The sequence below is a fragment of the Corvus cornix genome, chromosome 3 (genome assembly GCF_000738735.6).
Source record: "Corvus cornix cornix isolate S_Up_H32 chromosome 3, ASM73873v5, whole genome shotgun sequence".
Classification (NCBI taxonomy): Eukaryota; Metazoa; Chordata; class Aves; order Passeriformes; family Corvidae; genus Corvus; species Corvus cornix.
The window spans coordinates 49,928,087-49,947,680 of record NC_047056.1 but is presented as its reverse complement, the minus strand read 5'-3'; the positions used below and the strand labels follow the sequence as shown (position 1 = coordinate 49,947,680).

Below are 19,594 nucleotides of genomic sequence, written 5' to 3'. Positions count from 1 at the left end.
TTGATCCCCTGATGTTTTTGTGATTGTGTTTTTTGTCAAGAGTCTTGGTGCTCTTGCTGCTGTTTGCAAAGCTTGCTCAGGAACTGCTGTATCTGTTCACTCCTAAGTTGGCTTTGTACCTGAGTACGTAGCAGTCTGGATTTATTTTTAAGGGAAAAGCTTTTGCTTGTCATGTTGAACTGCAGAGAAATTAATGAGCACTGGCCTAGAGAGTTGCTTCTGGCCATGAGTGGTGATGGAGCTCTATGTATTACTAGGATCAGCTGATTCAGTGGGAGTGCATAATTTTTCTTCCTACACAAGCTCACATGCGCGCATTCTTTGCTTTCTCACCTACCTACAGAGTAATTTTTGTGCCTTTTAAATTTTTTTCTTTCTTCTTTAAATTCAATCTGTACTTTACAACTGGAGATCTTGTTTTTCTGTTATTTGAGAATTAAGAGAGAATGAAAGCATCTCAAAAGGGTCTTGTGGTATTATCAGAAGTCTCTTCCAAAGTGATTTGTGGCTGTGGGATTTTTTGTTTGTTTGGTGAGACATGTGATGATATTATTTAATCTAGTCTACCCAACCTCAGGCCACAACAGTAATATGCCAGAACAAATGCCACAATGGCTGATGCAATTTGCTCTGTTTTAATGAACTGCCTTCAGTCACTGAAGGTGCATCTCACAGTGCACTGCTTTTGCAGCCAAGCAATACTTGAAACGCATGAGTTTTAGATACACTGAGTTAAAGCATGAGTGGACGCTGATGTGTGTGGGTCAGATTTGTATAATGAATGTAAGAGAGACTAAGGGGCCATGGTTAATAAGCAAATAAAAATGCAGATAAAATATCAGAAATTACATTAGGGAGTGTTCTAGAACTTGGACTTTGAGGTCTTGTTGCTTGAAGTAAATTTTTTTTTTTCAGTGGAGTAGAATCACTTTTACCAAATTCTGCATAAAACTCTCATTGGTTTATAGGTCTGACTATGAGAACCATTGAATAGCTAAATTGTCCCAAGCCCTATCTTAGTGTATAGATGTAGCCATAACTGCTTAGTAAGTTCAAGTCAAGAGGAATGACTTGGGATAGCATGCAGATGGTATAAATTTTCTTTTTATGCTGGCAGTTTCAGAGGAGAACCACTTGAATGCTAGGTTCACTTTCTCCTTTAAATGATTAACTTGCTGATAATGGCTAGAGCAAACAAAATTCCAGAAGGCAGGTCACTGCAGCTTAACCTGGATGCAGGTTTCTCCAGAAAGTAGAATTGTGTCCCTGCAGCAGTGGAGGAGACAAGGGGTTTGGAGCAGGCTATACCAGTGGAAAATTGAACTGCTCTGTCAGTACTGACACAGGCCTGTAGCTGTACTCTGTGTGTTTGTGCTGGGGAACTCTTGGGTAGTTTTGAATTAGATAAATACCTTCTGTAGCTTCAATGGGATGATGGTACAAGATTGTCTTTTAATGTCTGTTGAAGTTTTTGTTCCCTTTTTTCTGGACAAATAGATTTTCATCCAGTTGTTTCAGATCTGTTGAAGCCTAGTTTTGCCCTTCAGCTCTCTGGAGGAAACACAGTTGTCTCAGAGATTAGCTGTATTTCTGCACGTTTTTTATACAGTTTACCTGTGCACTTGTCAACAAGAGGAAACTGGGTTTGGAATTAAGAGCTGGAACAAATCAAGCACAGGTATCTGCTGAGATGTAAACGTGGCAAGCAGCAGAGATTCCAAATTATAGAGATCTTCCAGTGGAAGGCTATCACACAGGAATAAAAATTCAGTTAGATGAAGCACTCTTCTGGTACTAGTGTCTGTAGAGATGGCTTCAGGGAAAGCAGGAGTTTCCAGTTAGAAGCCACAGTTACGGATTTTCAACTGGTCTCTAATCTCAGTAAGTGTCTTCAATAGTGCATGTTAGAGGCCAGATCTATAGTGCATTTAACTCCTAGGCAAACTGACTCTTTGCCTCCTGTTCTGAGAGTTACCCAAACCCCTCAACAATCCAGGAGAAATGGTCAAGGTACTGGAGTTCCCAGAAGGGACTCAATGTACTTAAGAGACTAAATTTGTAGTTTGGTTGCTCATCAGTCTTTATTTCTTTTGTTTAATACCACTACAGTCTGAGCCTCCAGTCATGCCTACTAATTGGCCTAGTCTTCACAGAGAGGTTGATTGATTTATTTATTGATTTATTTTCACAGCCAACATTCTTCTGGGTCTTCCTCTCATATGTGAAGCTGACATAGGAACAACTGTCCTTCTACAATCTGGCATACCAGGCACAGCTGCTCACAGACTTCTTCTGTGATCTGCTGCTGGCTTTTTGTTTAGCATTGGAGGGTAATAGAATGAGGCTGGTGCCACTGCACACTCCTGCAGGAAATACTCCAGCTGGTGGAATTTCATCTTTGGAAGAGCTTTGCTGCAGCACAGTGCCATACCCACCTTGTATGGCATGGTATGCTGTGCTAAAAATGTGCTCTCTTTCCTAATCAAGAACAGGGATGCTCCCTGAAAGATCTGAGGATAGTCAATGACACAGAAAATGTTAGGAAGAATTTTTATTGTCTTTCTCCTGGAAGTCAATAAGGAAAAGGATTGAGGAAGTAACACTTTCAAAACTAAGTTTTCTGTAGGATGCCTGAGTTCTGATTTGATTGCTGGGAATAGCAGTTGTAGTGCTGATGTCCTAGGCAGACAGTCTGACCAGTTGAAAGTCCAGTTAAAGGTCCTTCACATAAAGTCTCATAACAGTCTAAAACCTTTTGTTAAATGTGCTGAAGAGACTTGGGTGGAGTTTTTTTCATTCTTGAATTCCTGATCTTTTTCAGCTTCATTTTAAACTCCTGCACAGGCAAGGCTTATTGTAGAAGTGCTGACAGAACTTGATTCATACTGTTGTATCTTAGTGTACAAAGCTATCTTGTTTCTCAATTCTGCTTCAGGAAGCTTTTCTGAAAGCTCTTTTGGAAATGCAGGTTTATCCAGTTACCCGCCCTTGACATGAGGAGTCATTCTTTTACACAGCCGGTTCTAGCTTTGGGTTTTTTTCCTTTTTTCCTAGTCAATTTCCTCATTGCCTGTACGCTGACTAAATGCACAGGTGAAAATTACAGTACTGAATTTTGGCCTGTGTGCTAAGACACCACAAATCACACCGAACACATTTGAGCTGTTTCTGAAGACAGAGATGTCATGTCAGTGGAGTTTGCACTAGTTTATAGTGGCAGTGTGATGGAGAACAATCCGATGAAAGAAGGTTTCTTTCCTGTCATTCCTTCGAAATTGTAACAATGCTTTCACTGAGGAATGTACACCCCATCTTGGACATGCGATCCATACAAATTGTAGATAATGTTACTTCCCCTTTTCATGTGCATTCCCTTTCACTAGAAAAATGAAAACATGTTTACCTCACTCTTATTCTCTGCAGCAAAGGAAGAAAAAGTAGGGGGTTTTCTGTTGGTTTTTTTAAAATACAACCTTCTCTAGCCACCTAACTATGGTAGTGATGTATTTACTTGCAGTCTGAACTGCAAAATAAGAGGTAAAGAAAAAAAACAGATGGCAGTTGCAGTCTGTAAACCAGAAAAGGACAGCAATAACCAGCTGCTGAGTGAGGTATTGGCAATAAAATCAGGCTGCAGACCAAGCAGTTTGCGCTTGTTGTGCCTGGGTTATCAGTGTTTTGGTATGTTCTTACACTTCCAATCTGGTTTGTTCTGAATTATTCTGTAATGTATTGATCTACTTCTGTGCTAGTATTTTTCTCTACCCAGTTATTCTCAATTTTAGGAAACAAAATTGTCATAGTTTGTGTCCAGGGAATTTCTGTGAGCCTCACCATCCCTGTGAGTTAGGTGGATTGCTGCTGTAAACTGTACCTCACATACTCAGTGTCACTGAAGGCTGCATGCAGCATAGTCTGGCTTTTCACTACAGTGTGTTCAACTTAAGTCTTTGTAGTCAATAACTGATGCGGCACAAAGGAAAGCAGTACTGTGCAGACTGTGCTGCTCACAGCACAGAGATGCTTGTGGATGCCTCCTTTTTTGGTTAGGCTTTTAAAAAATTATTTCCAGATTTCACATATTTGTGGCATCTGCATGATGAGCAACCTTCCAGAAGTGAAATATTTAAGGTGATAGTATGATGGTTTGATCTCCCTTTCCTGAGAAGTGAAGACAGCATCTCCATGATAATTGTGTTGCAGTTCTGAAAAGGCTTCTGACCCCAAGATTTGCAGAGGTGATTTCTGCTCATTTTAACTCTGCAAACAGGCCCTCCTATTGCCTGGTTGTAAACAGTTCCGTGTGTTTTGCTGCCACTAGCAGTTTCCTTTAAGGGAACTCTTAACTAATCTCGGTAAAGATTTAGCTACCACTCTGAGAAAGTGCTGCTGTTTGGTCTTTCTTTGTACTCCAGGCTTGGATTATGGACTTTTCTTACACTTGTCCTAGGATTTCTTTTCAAAAGTATCTAGATAATTGCCAGTAGCAAGCTCTTATCACTAAAATCTAGTCCCAGATGGTTAAACTGAAGCTGCTTTTTTTTTCTACACATCAAGGCAAGAGGGTTTGCTGATGTCGAATTCTGCCAGCCAGTTTTCAGTAGAGTTCTTGGGCAGGGATACTCTTAAGATGCCCTTGGCCTCTTCTGTGTTTCTGGCTTTGTTGCGGGAGAGGTGTGGGGGGGTGTGGTTGGTTTTCTTTTGTTTTATTTTTTAAGTAGGTGAAACAGCAATATGGGTTTGTAAACCTGACCTGGTAAGTTCCCAGGAGCTTTCAGAAGGAAGGGAGTCTGTGTTAGGGAGAGAGGTTATGTTCCCTATTGCCATTCACTTTTGTATGCCCTTTTCATGCCTCCGAGGAGAGTGATTTGACACACTTCATCCAAAGAGTCACATAAGCACTCTGCTTTTGAAATTATATAAGCTAACATAGCTTTAGGAAGAAATAAGATAGGGAGCAATTTCATGAGAAGGTTCTCTTCTGCATTTCTGGTGTTGGTAACATGTTTTATCAGTCCTTAAAGTGAGCCAAGATATTTCTTAAAACAAAGTGTGTTGGTAGAGTTACTGCGTGCTTATAAATGGGATGTTTTGTGGGGTAAGCAGAATCCAATACCTTTAACAAAAGTAAGATTTTGAGTTTTTCTCTGTGGTTATAAAACCTGTTGCAATGTGTGTCTGAGGAGAGGGGGAGTAATTTGCTTTCTTTTGAAAGACTTTTGCCATCCTCACAGCAAATTCTCTGCACAGACTATCCAACCTGACCTCACTTTGGTGGACTGATGTAGTGTGTACACTGGCTGGGAGTGAGCGAGAATTGCAAAAGTCAGGAGAATCACAGAATGGTTTGGGTTGGAAGGAGCTTTAAAGATCATGTAGTTCTCACCCCCCTGCTGTGGGCAGGGACACCTTCCTTAGACTGGGTTGCTCAGAGGCCCATCCAAACTGGCCTTAAGCACTTCCAGAGATGGGGCATCCACAACTCCTATGGGCAGCCTGCTGTAGTGCCTCACCACCCTCACAGTGAGGAAATCCTTTCTAACATCTAATCTAAAGCTACCCTCCTTCAGTTTGAAGCCAATTCCCCCTTGTACTGTCACTACGTGTCCTCATGAAAATTTTTTCTCCAGATGGCATAGCAGTATATTTATAAAAACTGGGGCATGCTCTTCACTTGAGGAAAGCTTGTTTTTTAGTTTTAAAGCTTCTGTCTTCTGAGACTGGTTATTGAAAGACAACCAGTTATTGATTAACAGTCTGTCTGAGACCTGTGCTTCAAAGACTGCCTTTTAGCATAAAAATTCTTGTGACTTACAGAAAAAATATAATGTCTAGTAGCATTTACAGGAACAATACCTGTTTCTGTCTCTGGGGAGAGGGAACTTGTTTTTGCAGAACATCCTGACAGTAGTGATTATAATGAGAGCTTTCCCATCTGACTCAAATATTTCATGCTGCGTAGGGATTATTGAATATTACTCTGTGGAAAAGAGTCAGCCAAAGAGGTTCTAATTACTTGGGGCTGAGCAACAGTGCACCTACTTCCCATTCTCTGCACAGGGTTTTCTCCCTTTCTTTTTGTCAAACTTTCCTTTTGCTTAAATGTTCTTCAAATAAAACCAGCATTAATTGTATCCTCCAGAAGGATTTAATATGTAGTATAACATATATATGTTTGTGAGATATATATCAGAGATACTTTTTTAACAAAATGTTTTGCCTGTAAACTTTTGAGAAGACTTTGCTACTGGCAAGTATTAAAAGATGTGACATCACTGTGTGCATATGCTTAAACCTTTGCTCTCTATTGCACTCTTGAATCTTTAAATGGGAAAATCCAATGAGATCTGACTTCTGTTACATAACACATTGCTATGCAATTATAAATGCTAACGCCACATTCTAAATACCTTTATTTTGTGCTGCTGCAAAGTAGTGCAATGTTGGATTATGTTTTATGCTTTGCTTTTTAAAGGGAGAAAAATAAAATGAGGAAAATCAGGAGTCTATTGGTGTCCTGCATGCCTTTAAGATTAATTGGGACTTTGTACTGAAAGAGAAGCTAATTTGTGTTGAATGCAGCTCGCTGCTGAGTAAGTGGAGCGTTGCGGCTTATGTTAATTGGCAGTTGTGCCTTTTCTGCTGTTTCCTGGTGCTGTACTCGGTGACCTGGTTGGGCCAGGCTGGCATGGCTTGTATCTGGTCAGAGCTGCTCACACACTGCTGCTTGCAGAGCAGGGCTGTTTTAATGGGACACTTGCATGGCAGGATGGTCACGGTGCGCTGAGCTCTGCCTGTCACGTGCCAGTAGAACCAAGAGGTGTGTGTGTGCTGTGGTGCTGGTGGCCAAGCAGATGGAAATGGAGACTGCATGCCAGGCTGGTTTGCTGGCTCTGCTTCTACTGCATTGGATTGCCTATTCATAGACTCGATGAGATGTAGATATGTACAACAGTTGTTACAATCTTCTAAACAGTTTGCGTATCTTTTGGTAAAGGCTATAGATACAGGACTGCCCAGTCAGCCTGGGAAATAACAAATTTTTAAGTATTTCCATTCCTTGTCCTACACAGGTAAGACATTCTAAGATATTGTAGTGTGGTTTGTGATTTTGGTGAAGTTTATTGGCTAAGATTTTTCATCAGTGGTGTTTGTATTTCCACTGTCTTGTGGGTACCTTTTGGAGGATATCTTAGTGTCAGAACTTTCCAAGCAAGGATTGCTACTGACTGCTGTGGCAAAGTAGAGAGCAGTGCTGTGGTTAAGTGCTTAGTGCTTTTGATGTGAAGGGAAGCTTTTGTCCCTGTATCTGCCCTTGTGCAAGTAGGGCACTACCCTTCACCCTCATACTGTGATGTAGGTGAGGCATCACTGACAACTCTTCCAATACTTGAAATAGATTATTTGAGAAAGAACAATAGATAAGTATTGCTAAGGCATTCCTCTACCCCCAGGTAAGCAAAGTAGGAACACTTATCTATGGAGAAGATGGGGTATGGTTTGTTTTGAGGGTTTTTTTAAAAAAGTCCTTAAACAAATACAGACATAAGCAGGTTATTAATGCCAGTGGAGTGTGAGAAGAGGTTACCCTTTTGACTGCATCACAGGCTTTGGCAAAACGAAGCACAAAGCTTGTAGACAGTGATTCTAGATCCTGTTCTTGCTCTATTGTGTCAAATACTTTCCTTCTAAGAGAGTGGGGAAAAAGCTCTGCTATTTCCTGCTATTACCTGCTGTAGTTAATTCTACAAATAGATGGACACTGAATTTTGTAGTCAGCTGTCACAACTGGAAAGATGTCCCATGGTATCAGTTGAAGTCCACCTATTAGGAAGTACCTAGCGACTTAGGTACTTCCGTTTATAAGCATGGAAAAGCTAGAGTTCATGTGTGCTCCTTTCCCATGGTTTTTGAAACCTCTTCCAAAAGTCTTTTAAAAGAGAATTCTCTGAACAGGAGTTGAAACTGATAATTTAAGAAGTGTATGAGGTAAAAACAGGGCTTACTGACCTTGAAGTATTTGGAATATTGCATGGGTTAGTTGCAATTGAATGGTTTACTCTTTTCAGAGCTGCAAATGTTTTGCACAACTGTAATTCTGCCCTATGGAGTTGTAACTCATGGCTAGTGCAGAGCTCAGTTTGTCCTAAGAGGTGCTATGTGTGGGGAATTTTAAAGATGTCTGGCAAGGAGATGCATGCTTAGACTTGCGCAATACCATTAAAAAGACTGGGCCTACTTTTTCCCTGTTGTCATTCTTCTGAAGCAAAGTAAATTGAAAAAGAAGTGAATCTGACCACACTTAAAACACTGATATTCTTCTCTTGCTAATGGACTGAAAGCACTTATTGCCCTGTCTGGATCTTTCTGGCTTTATTGAATTGAACTGCATTTTGCAAGTAAACAATTAGTGGTCTAATTCTTGCTTGAAAAAAATAACCATACAATATCCATTTCAAAGAATGAGAAAGCTCCCAAGGACAGGCATAGCTATAGTACTTCACGTTGCCTTGAAGAAATTGGTGCAAGTTTCTCATCAGCCTTTGAATCCCAGATCTGTTTATCTTTTGAATTATCGGTGGGTCTGTACGTCCTGCTGTCACATCTAGTCATATCTCCAAATAGTAGAACTATCAAAAGTTTTATAATTTTGCAATGGAGTAGTTACTTTCTAAAACTTTTTTTCTGGCAAGTGGGGAATTATTAGGCGATTAGGCAACTTGCAGAAAGGGAGTTTGGAGCAAGGCACTTATAAAATGAATGGTCTGAATCATCCCTCTCCTCAGTCAGGGCTGAGGCATTCTGGCAGGACTGCAGGCAGTGCTGCTCCAGCACAGCCTGGTATTACTTGTATGGAGAAACAAAAGGCTTCAGTCCTGAAATACCCAGTCTGCTACTCATCAGAGAACAGGGCTCCATAGGATTTAATGGGAAGATAGGTCAAGAGTGTCTGGCACAGGGAAGAGAGGCATTATAAAGAAGAGTTACTTCTACTTGAACTGTATTTTTGTTCTTGAAGTCTTGCTTTATCACACTTCATGTTATTTTATCGAAATGTTTACTTACCTGGGCTTCCCAGAAGCCTGCAATGTGTGTTTACTTGGAAGAGTGTCTATTTGTGTGCCAGTAGCTCATCTGACTTGTGCTGTTCAGAGCTTCCCAGAGATCAAAGCTGCATTTACAAGAACTGGAGACACTAAGATGGACTGGGTCCAGATTCCTTGGGTTTGTTCTTATGCTATTGGCAGTAAATGTTTAGATTGTTTTACAGCCTTACGATCAATTTGCTGCACTTCTTATGCTGGGGGGACCTGGCACTGAATTAAACTCTCCTGCATTTATTTTATTGCAAACAATGCATTGTGAGTCAGAGAGAGAGGGAGAGGTGTTAAAATGATGGATTGTGTTTGTTATCCAAGATGTATAAAGTCAGCATTTCCAAACACAAAAGCTAGAAGCGACTGTAATGATACAGTTAGCCTGTGCCTCAGAGAGACTATCACAAAAAAAAGTTAAGTGGTACACTCAACTCTTTGATACGTGGTCTCTGAAGTCTGCATTATTTAGTAGTGAACTGGTCCCAAAAGTTATTGGCTAGCTTTGGAGGCTTGAGAGGCTTTTTCAGTTTGTTGTTTTGGTTGATTTGTTGTTGTTGTTGTTTGGTTTTGTTTTGGTTTGTTTGGGGGTTTTTTGTTTTGTTTTTTCTTTGTTTGGGTTTTGGGGTTTTTTTTTGTGGCTAGTACTTTAACATGGGCTAACAAGGCTGCTGCCTTAAGACTAGGATTTGGCTGCATCTTATGAACTCCCTCAAATAACACTTTGGGGAGTAATGAGACTGCCTACTCTGCTACTGAATCAAATACTTAACTGCTGCATGGTTGTTCAGGCTCTATTCACTGTTCAGTAATTGCGGTGTTTGATAGTGTGGCTCTGTTTTTTAAATCTGTTCCCCAAATTCCGTAGTCTAGAGCAGTTTCTTCAAAGAGTTGCCAAGCATACAGCTTAACTAACTGCAGAAGAGAGTGTTCTTTCAACAGCATTTTGTCTGCTAGGAGAAAGGGACATAGCTGGAAGGAAAGGTGCCACCAGCATGTCAGGCAAGGTGCAATTCCTGGCAGCTCTCACAAAAAAGATGTGTAGGTGCGTAGTCACATTTAGATACAGATGTGCTTATTTAAAAAGTGAATGGTTGTGTTTCTAAAGGGTACACGCATCCCATGGATACACTTTGACACTACACTAAAGCATTTGGTAAAAGGTGTGTGCTTCCTAAGGAAAATGGCCTATCCTGCAACTGTTAGTTGAAGTTCCCATGTCTTTCCACCAATAACATCCTAGTGAAACTAATTTTAGATGCTTTAGCCTGTATTTCTAGGAGCTCCAAAATGATGGTAATAAAGATAAATATTTTTTTCTTTCTTTAATGCTACTTAACTGCAAATTATGGTACTTCGAGCTTCTGGATTCTACCTCCTTTTTCTTATTAAGGAAGCCTGTATACACTGCTGCTTAATGTTAACTTCATGTGATGGAAACTTGCCTATTTTTGCTCAACAGTGGAAGCTGTGACCCTCCTGTCAGCCTCCTTCTGAAGAGTGTATCAGACATCATGGCTTAGGTACATAAATGTGTGGAATAACTCTGAAGTTCTCTCCTCTTCTAGGACACTGTTACAAGGGAAGCAAATCTTACCCTCAAGTAAATTCCCTCATAACCATATTATTGTTCAAAATAGCTGATTTTTTTTTTTTAAATATGGATTCTGTGAACATAGGCCTAACTGAAGGCCAAATGTGTATAGTGACATAAACTACACTTATACTACAAGAAATACTTGAAATCATTTTGGCATCTTAAGTCTCCTACAACATAGTTGAAGAAAGTTCCTTTGCTAAAACTGTGTAATCAAATGTGTAGTTATGGGTTAAGAATAAAAATTATTCTGCACATTTGGATCACATTGCTGGGCTTTAGAAAGAGGGCTTTTTTTCAGCATCTAATGAATTGTCTCAGACTACCTGGATCGCCTACAGGTCTTGTTCATGGCAAATGGCTCATGAGGACAAAAAGAGAGATGTGGGTTTCTCTCCCCTTCCTTGAATGGGAACTGTGGAACATTTCTGGTATCTGTCATCTGCCAGCCAGTTTCCCCCCTGTCCAGCTATACTTTGCTTTACACAAGTTATTTCAGGACAGCCATGGAAGTGACTGAGCTTTCAAAAGGGGTCTTTACATTGTTGTTCTTGGTCTTAAGCCAGTGCACTCAGCTGTTTTCAGCTAATGCTCTTTGGAGTTTGGGGAGTGTTTTCAATGTGAGATCTGCTCTCAGTACCAATACTTCTATTTAATTGTTCTTTTGATGTTTATATACTAGCTTGCTCTTGAGTATGGGGGCACTGCCCTTGTGTGTGCAGTTGGAAGGACAGAACTCACACAGTGGGCCAGGAGCCAAGCCAACAGAACAGTGAAGGAGCCCTGACTTCTGCTTATTCTCATGCCACAGTGAATATTGACTTCTATAGAAAAAAAATAAAATTAGGTTATGTTATTACTGCTGGGGGGGGGGGGGGGAAGGAAGTGACTGCTTGTTCATATTTTCAGAAGCTTTTTCTGTTGATGTGCTAAAATAATTTTGTGAGGACATTGAATCTACAGTGAAAGCATGTCTTGCCAGGAGACTCTTCTGCCCCATAATTGTGATTGTTTCCTGTCTACCAGAAGGCAAGCAGTTAAAATATCCTCTTTTTGGTTTAACATGTAAAGAACAGGAAAAAAATTGAATAAATCATGTATGATAAACACATATACATAAAATAAATTAATACATAAAACATGTATGATAAATAACCGATAGGCTAATTTATTATGGAGACATTTATAGACACAAGGGAAGACCAATAGGTGGTTCAGGGTTGATTTTACAAGGTCTGCCTGGAGAGCCAAGTCATTAAGTGGGGCAGGGCATGTGTGGAGATGCCTCTTGTCTTTCTACTGCTCATCTGCCTAAAGGTGAAGCCTTGCCTGCCAGTGTAGGGCAATCCTCTGCTAATCTGGGGAAATCCATTTTGTCCCAGTCAGTTGATATAGGCAATGATCTCTTCACTCAGACTGAGCTTTCTTCCTCAGAGGTAACTTGGACGATAGCATTAGGAAGACAGAACATTGCTCTCTCCACTGCAGAGATTAGCTCTGGTCACACTCAGTATTTGACTGAGAAACACACACTTGTCAGTGCATCCAAAATCTGTTGAAATGAAATGGCTGAAGTTTATGAAGATCACTCTCTGATCACATTTTCTTATGCTGAAGTAATGACAGTTCTTTAGTCATCCACGGAGGTCTCTTGCCCTGTTGGCCTGATTTTTTGCTCATTGGTATGCATCATTCTTGAGCCTGTTAGCCTGGTGATCTCAACTCTTATGGATCCTTCTCCCCTTCAGGGCCTGTTCCTATGGGATTCTCTAAAGAAGGTCCCTGAAGAGCCTAAAATCAGCTCTCCTGAAGCCCATGGTTATAATCTTACTTGCTGCTCTGCTTCTTCCTCACCTAATAATGAACTCCACCATATCATGGTTGCTGCGGCCAAGGCTGCTCCCAACCTTTCACATCTCCAGCAAGGCCTTCCCCATTTGGTAGCATGAAGTCAAGCAGCACACCATTCCCTGTGGGATCCTCCACTACCTGTGCCAGGAAGTTGTCATAAGTGCTTTCCAGGAACCCTCTCTACTGTTAGTCTCTTCTTTGCTGTGTTGCCTCTTCAGCAGGTCTCAGGGTGCATAAAGTCCCCAACAAGAACTAGTGCCTGTGACTTTGAGGCTGCTTCAAGATGCCGGTAGAAGGGCTCATCTGCTTCCTTCTACTGATCAGATGGCCTGTAGCAAACACCCACAACAAAGTCTCTCTTACTGGTCTGTCCTCATCCCAAGACAGAGTTTCATACATGCCAAGTGTTGTCTCATATAGAGGGCAACTCCACCAGTGCATCTTCCTGCTCTGTTTCTCCTAAACAGCACATGGCCCTGCATGACAACGTTCCAGTCATCCCATCCCATGGGAGCTATCCCATCATGTTTCCATAACTGCGATGAGGTCAAAGCCCTGTGACTGCACACTGATCTCCAGCTCCTCCTGTTTGCTCCCTATACTGCATGCACTGGTGTACAGGCACCTTACTGAACTATTTGATTGTGCCAATATCCCTGTGGGGATGCAAAGGGATCCCCCGTATTCCTGTGTTGTGGTTACATCTTTGGCTGCTTGTGCTGGCTAGAGGTATTCCCTCTTTAGCCTCCTTCTACTTCTAGGATGGTTGCTATAATTCTCCCCTTCCCACACCCAACCTCTGTTCAGCCTATGTCCCCATCCCCCTTCAAATCTAGTTTAAAGCTCTCCCAATGAGCCCTGCTAACTCCTGAGACAGGCGGGGCCTGTTTGTTGCCAGCAGGTCCTGTGCAGTAGAAACTGATCTAAAACACTTAGCACACTGGTCTTTACTTGTTTACCTCTTCCAGCTTATAGTACTTTACATGCTCTAGAAAAAGACTGCTAAATTTTCTTATTCTTTTCAGAAAGAGAAGAGTAGGAAGAAATCCTATTTTAAAAACAATTCAGAAACTGATTAGGGGAAACATCTACAGAGCGTGGGACAGTACTCTTGTAACATCAACTCTATATATTTCTTTTCTTAAAACAAAAAAAAGCACGTTTTTCTTTTAGCTGGTCTTTTCAAAGAAAACCTCTACCAAGTGTTTTAATCTATTATTTTTCTGTAATGTACACATATGTTCCAGCTCTGCACGGAAACAGCTTTCTCCCTTTTAACTCTCCCTTTTAAACTGAGCTAAAATAGCATCTATTAAAGATTAGCTTCAAGGATGGAAATTCATCTTCCTCCCTCTTTCCCACCCTGGCCTGTTATGAACCTTAGTGCCTAAGTTTTCCTTGCATTAGTGCTGCTCAATCTTTATGGCCTAAATGTATCTAGGGCATTCTGCAGCTACTCCAGCACACTCTGTGGCTATTTTTGGCAATGTAGCTTTTGTCTGGCAGAGAGGGATGGCATATGCTCACTGCTGTGCATGTGACTTGATTTAAAGGTGAATGATGTGGTTTTGTTTATGTATATGTATTTATCAGAATTTTTAAAAACCCAACTCTGTATAGTGTGGCAACCCGTACAAATTTAATACGCTTGGCTGCATGAGTTTTTATTCTCCCTTTTTATGTAATTGTATGCTCAGTGAACTGTGCGTTAGAAAGTGAATTAGCAAGTTAATTTACTCTACATGTCAGTGATAGAATAGCTTTTACATCCTCGGGCCATGTGATCTGAACTGTGTGTGAATGTATCAGAATACCCAAACACTGCTTTTAGAACCACTTTGGGGAGGAGTGTTGGTAGTTTAACCTGTTCTCTCCCAAGGGTTTTAATTCTGGTTTGCAGTCACTACCAGTGGGGTGTTTTTGGACAGGTTCTGAGTGAGCTGGGTTTTGGGGTTTTTTTGTGCGCTTTCCATATTTCATATGCTGTACTTCAAGGGCACCTCTTGCAGAGCAAGTTACCTGCTCATCATCTGAACAAAGATAATAAAATTAATGATAATTAATCTTTAGTATTCGCAGTCGAAGGTAATTAACACACTCTATTTTGAGTTTGCAACTCAAACTACATAATGTTTAGCAATCTACTTCCCTAATATTCCATAAAACTGTCAGGCTCAGTTTCATGGGAGCAGCTCTAGAGCCTTAGTTCCAGTTCCTACAACAGGGTAGCCAGTCCCCCAGCAAAATTTGGTTTCAGTTGTACCAGTTGTAGGACTGAGGGAGGATGTTTGCATCAGAACCAATAATTTGAATAAATGAATGCTAAAAAGAGCAGAGAATAGAAATGTTTTCATCTCAAGATGTAGATCCAAGGTGTGAGAGGCTAAGTGCTGGTTAGTGCTCCTGGGATTTTCATTGCTGAGAGTATATGGGAAGGCTCTGACAGGACCACATGCTCAATCCCACTCTCCCAGGCTCCCTGGTTATATCATAGCCACATGGCTGCTTTTCACATTGCAGGACAGGACTTTGACTGCCTTTTTTAAGCTCGTGTGGATGGGCCAGCATGCAGAGTGGGTGGGAGAAGCCCTTGTGCCACATGAGTACAGTAGTTATTATGGCTTAGCAAATGGTTAGTGTAGAACCAGCATGTTTATTAGCTGTTGGAACTGAAATGGGAGGTATAAGGTTGCCATGATTTTGTTGGTGTGACAAGTCTGGTTTTAATTGTTTCCTAACAAAATATATAATGAGGGAATTGCAGGGGAGAATTATGTTTGGTCATATTACGTAGATGTGTGTTATGTCTTAGTGTAAAGTTCAACGTGACATAGAGAAGGTGGCCGTGGAGCGTAGGTATTTCTTAAAATCTGGATTAAATAGGCTATTAGCATTTTTTTTTTTGGGGGGGGGGATGAGGGAAGTTGTATAGCAGTTGCTATTAATTTGCTAGTAACTGATTTGCCATAATATTGAGCAAAGTGTTGACATTAATGACTGCATTATGATTGTTGAAAAGACTCGTGTTATCAAGCCAATAGAAACACATCAAGAATTATCCAAAAAATGTTAAAATGCCAAATAATATATTTAATACTAAAATCTTGGAAATGCCTAAGTAAACAATTTGCTTACGTACACATGCAAAAATTCTTTAAAATTGAGGCCCCATCTCAAATCAGTTTTTGATCTTGAAATGCTTATTGGATTTTTTAATATTGCTGTAACTGATGCTTGCATTAAGCTGTTTGAAAAGGGGGATGAGGGTGTGTTTTAAACAATTGGAGGGCTGTTCAGGGCAAACATGGAGGCTCCACTGTTTGACTTCTCCACTTTATTTGGAAGCAGGTTGGAGCTGGCTGACCAAGGCCTCCTTCCCAGGCAGTGTGTTTTGAAATAGGAAGTGGGGCAGTGTGGTAGACAGCTGCCAGCACCAATAACCGGTGGCTTGAGCTGCTTAACAGAGACTAAGCCCAAATCTATTGACGCAGAGCACGGGGAACTGCTCCGCAGACTTCTCCCCCCTCCCTGTCCTTCCATATAATCTCATGATGCTGTGGATGTGACAAACTCCATTTTGATCAGATGTTGGGCCAGAAATGCTGAGAGCAGCTCAGTTTTGACCTCAAAAGGATATCTTGATGGCATGCATTCTCCACACTTTCTGAAACTGCACCTTTTTCTCCTGTGACACCACCTCCTTTCTACTTCAGGTTTGCAAAATTGCTAGCCTGATTTTTTTAAATGTAGGCTGGGAGATTGAAGCCATGCATACGGGGTGACGTGGATCATGCTATGGATGCACAGTAGACCTCTGGGGTGCGAATGAGTGTTCAGTACTGAATATAATGGATGAAATAGGTAAGCACCTTGCTCTTCATATTTCCAGAAAAAGACCTTTTAAATAGCTTTCCAATTAAAATCTGTAAATGGAAAATGTTATCTCTAGTTGTGGGATGCATGTAGTGGTTTTCCTTTGTACTTTCACTTTATAATTAACTATAAGGAGTCTAACATGATGCAAGGGGTTGCAGAAGAGCAATCTGCTAACACATATATATTATTCTGATATATTCTCATATTCTGATTTTCTTTTTTTCAAGATAGATTATGAAAGTGAAGGTTTTATCTTTCTGTAGTACTTGCTGTTAATATCTAAGTAATTCATTGCTAATTGTTTTCTAAAACACCACATTACTCATTAAAGTTGACCTCTTGGTTGTAAGTAGCCATACTCTTGATATATAGTGCAGTTATCTACTTGTTCACAACATTGTTCTGTCTAATTAGTTGTAACTTCAAATCTGTGAAACAGGAAGGGGCCTGTTCGTCTGTAATGAAGTCTTTTACATAAGCTAGGGCCTGCAGTTGCTGAAACAGCTGCAGTGCAACATCCCAATTCCAAAAGTAGTAACAACTTTTGTATCAGAGTATTTCCTTTCCTTCACCCACTCTAGGCCAGACAACTGGCAAAAGATGTTCCGTGGTATGGAAGCACTGCCAGAGTTATTCCCTGAAGGGTGAATTAGTGGTGCTTTTTGTAACTTTTAATCTCTTTAGTTATTCAACTTTGTACAGGCACAATATGAAAACAAGAACATTATTTTGTATTTTCCCTTCTACCTCCATTTCGGTTACTTCTGTTGAATAAACACAGCAAAAATACTTTTAAAAAAAGCAAAAATATTAAAAAAAAAAACAAAAAACCCAAATTTTTGATGAAGGCACTCTTTTTGCTGCTTCATTTTGTCATTCAGCATGTCTGACTTTTTGGTAGTTGTCTGCTGTGTTTACTCTGTAAACTTTGGGTTATGTCATAAGGGTGTCCTTTCTGTTTACTATGAACTTTCTCTGAAGTAATCACTTAATTGCTTTTTACTTCCTTTGCTCTAAGTGCTACTTAACATACCTGGAAGTGGCCTGAAATTGAATAGTAGCTTGATGCTATCGTGCTTTCTATGTGCAACACTTCCATCTGACCCTTATCTCCCCTCATGGATTGACAGCTCACAATCCCTGTACAGAGACGGTCCTTTTCATCATCCTCTGTACCCCAGGTGCCAGCTGCAACAGTGGGGTTTTTTTCCCCCAACAATTGTTGTCTGGCGTGTCAGACTCTAGAGTTAATGTGGAGAGGTGGAAGTCAACACAGATTCTGCAAACTGAGGAATGAGCACCTTCAGATGTTGCCTTATGTTGTGGTGCCTGCCTTAGCACACAGCAGTGACCAATAAGCCCTTGCCCATCACGGTACCATTCCAGAGGGCACAGCCCCAGCACAGGATGCATTTGTGCTCATTGAACAATTAGAGGTCCTAGTAAATGCAGCCTCATTTGATGTGTGCAACTTTCATTTGCTTGAACCATGGCTATCGCATTGGGATTATTTTGAAAGTGAATTGAGTATGAGGTTCTTTAATCTCCAAATCACGTTGTGAAGTTATGATGATGAATAATCTGGAGGGTTTTGAATTTATTAGTTAAGTGGGGCAAGTGAAACTTAGTGCTTCTGGAAATAAAGGGTTGCTAGCACTATCTGATGGCTTATTACTGTTCATTCACGCTTAACTATTTTCCTTGACTGTTATAAGAATTTCTCCCTTTTTTTAATTCCTGATCTTAGATTGCAGGCTTTTTCTCTTGGGAGCAGAGAGTTCAGGGAAGTGAAAAATGGGGATGCTGAACTGTGGAGTCATTGTGAGGGTAACAAGCAGCAAAAGTAAGCTGAGACCACCCACCTCACTTTAATTTCAAACATAATTGGGAACTTCAGATGTGAAAAGCTGTTGCTGTAATCTGTTGTATCATTGCCAAAATCTTTGTAAATTTAATTCATCTGAAATATTAATATTGGTTACCAAAGAAGTGGAATTCTGCAGCTATCAGATAATACTGGAAAGTAGAAATGGAAGTATAATATAGTAAGAAAATCATTATTGGAGGATGTGAACAGAGACAGAATTTTGCTATAAGGCCTTGACTGAATGAATTCAAAGAAAACAAGGCAAGTCTTTCAGCTGTTACAAATTAGGTTGATATAATTTCTTTACTCGGCTATTTAAAAAAATAAATGTAATAATAAAATTACCAAATTAAACAAGAAATTCCTATATTTTGAGGCTGTTTTAGTAGAAAAGAAGACTATATAGCTGCTATGGAATTCTTCAGTACTTAAAATAAGAAAATACTACAAAGTGAGGTTTTTTGACCTCTCTTGCTATTATCCAGTGCTGTCATGTACTTGTAAGCAGTGCTACAGAGTCAGAGCTGCTACAGTTCTTAAAACTTGTGTCCAGTGACCAACATTCGTATGGGAAACAAAAGCAGAGGTCAAGTCAGTGTAAAATGATGCAAGGGGGAGATGTACAGAATGTGGAGGAGCTCGTACATTCACAGGCACATTTCTATATGCACATCCTTAGGACCTGTCTTCCTGCCCCTCTGGCTTAGTTGAAAGCTGATCTGTACTAACAGAAAGTTGGCATTGAGTAGGGACAACTAAAGGTGTCATTCCTATGAAACAAAAGGTTTGTCATGACTTTCCAAAACTAGGGTCATGTATTGAAGTATGACTTCACTTATGTTCTTCCTGCTTGGGGTTAGGGAGGTTATGATATTACTGGGATGAGAAGTTCATCATACATCTCCAATAACTGAACAACTTATTTGATCAAATAAAAATGATAATGCTTCTTTCATTTGGTCTCTTTTTTCATCTACAAAGAAGATTGCACAGGTTTCTTGGAGTAAAAAGAAAAAGAAAAAATCCATAGTTCAGAATATGTATGGAAAGTTTCCTTTTTCTGCCTAGGGAGATAGGATAGAAGTAATTTTTTGTCATGTATGCGGAACAAGTCACAGCTCAGACAGAAAGCAGATCAGCTCCAGGTATCTGAATCAAAACAAACAAAATTGTTGTGTTTTTTTTTTTCTAGGCAGTAAAAGATTTGAAATAAACATATTGCCCAGCAACTAAACATCTTGGAAAAAGACATTTATCCACCTGCCTGAAATATATACAGTGTTTGTTTTCTGAAAGTGTGCAGTCAAT

At 40.3% G+C, this 19,594-nt stretch overlaps 1 protein-coding gene across 12 annotated transcripts in view; it reads left to right on the top strand.

Annotated features, from left to right (window-relative positions):
- The window catches only part of MAP7 (microtubule associated protein 7), a 110,531-nt gene that overhangs the window by 17,358 nt on the left and 73,579 nt on the right, over positions 1-19,594 (top strand). The window contains exon 1 of one of the 12 annotated variants that reach the window (XM_019288106.3): positions 16,094-16,404. The exons of the other annotated variants lie outside the window; for them this stretch is intronic. Within the exon in view, the coding sequence (XP_019143651.3) occupies positions 16,392-16,404 (13 nt within the window). The 5' untranslated portion in view covers positions 16,094-16,391. Of the gene's footprint in view, positions 1-16,093; positions 16,405-19,594 lie in introns of those variants that run through there. 12 annotated transcript variants of the gene reach the window in all.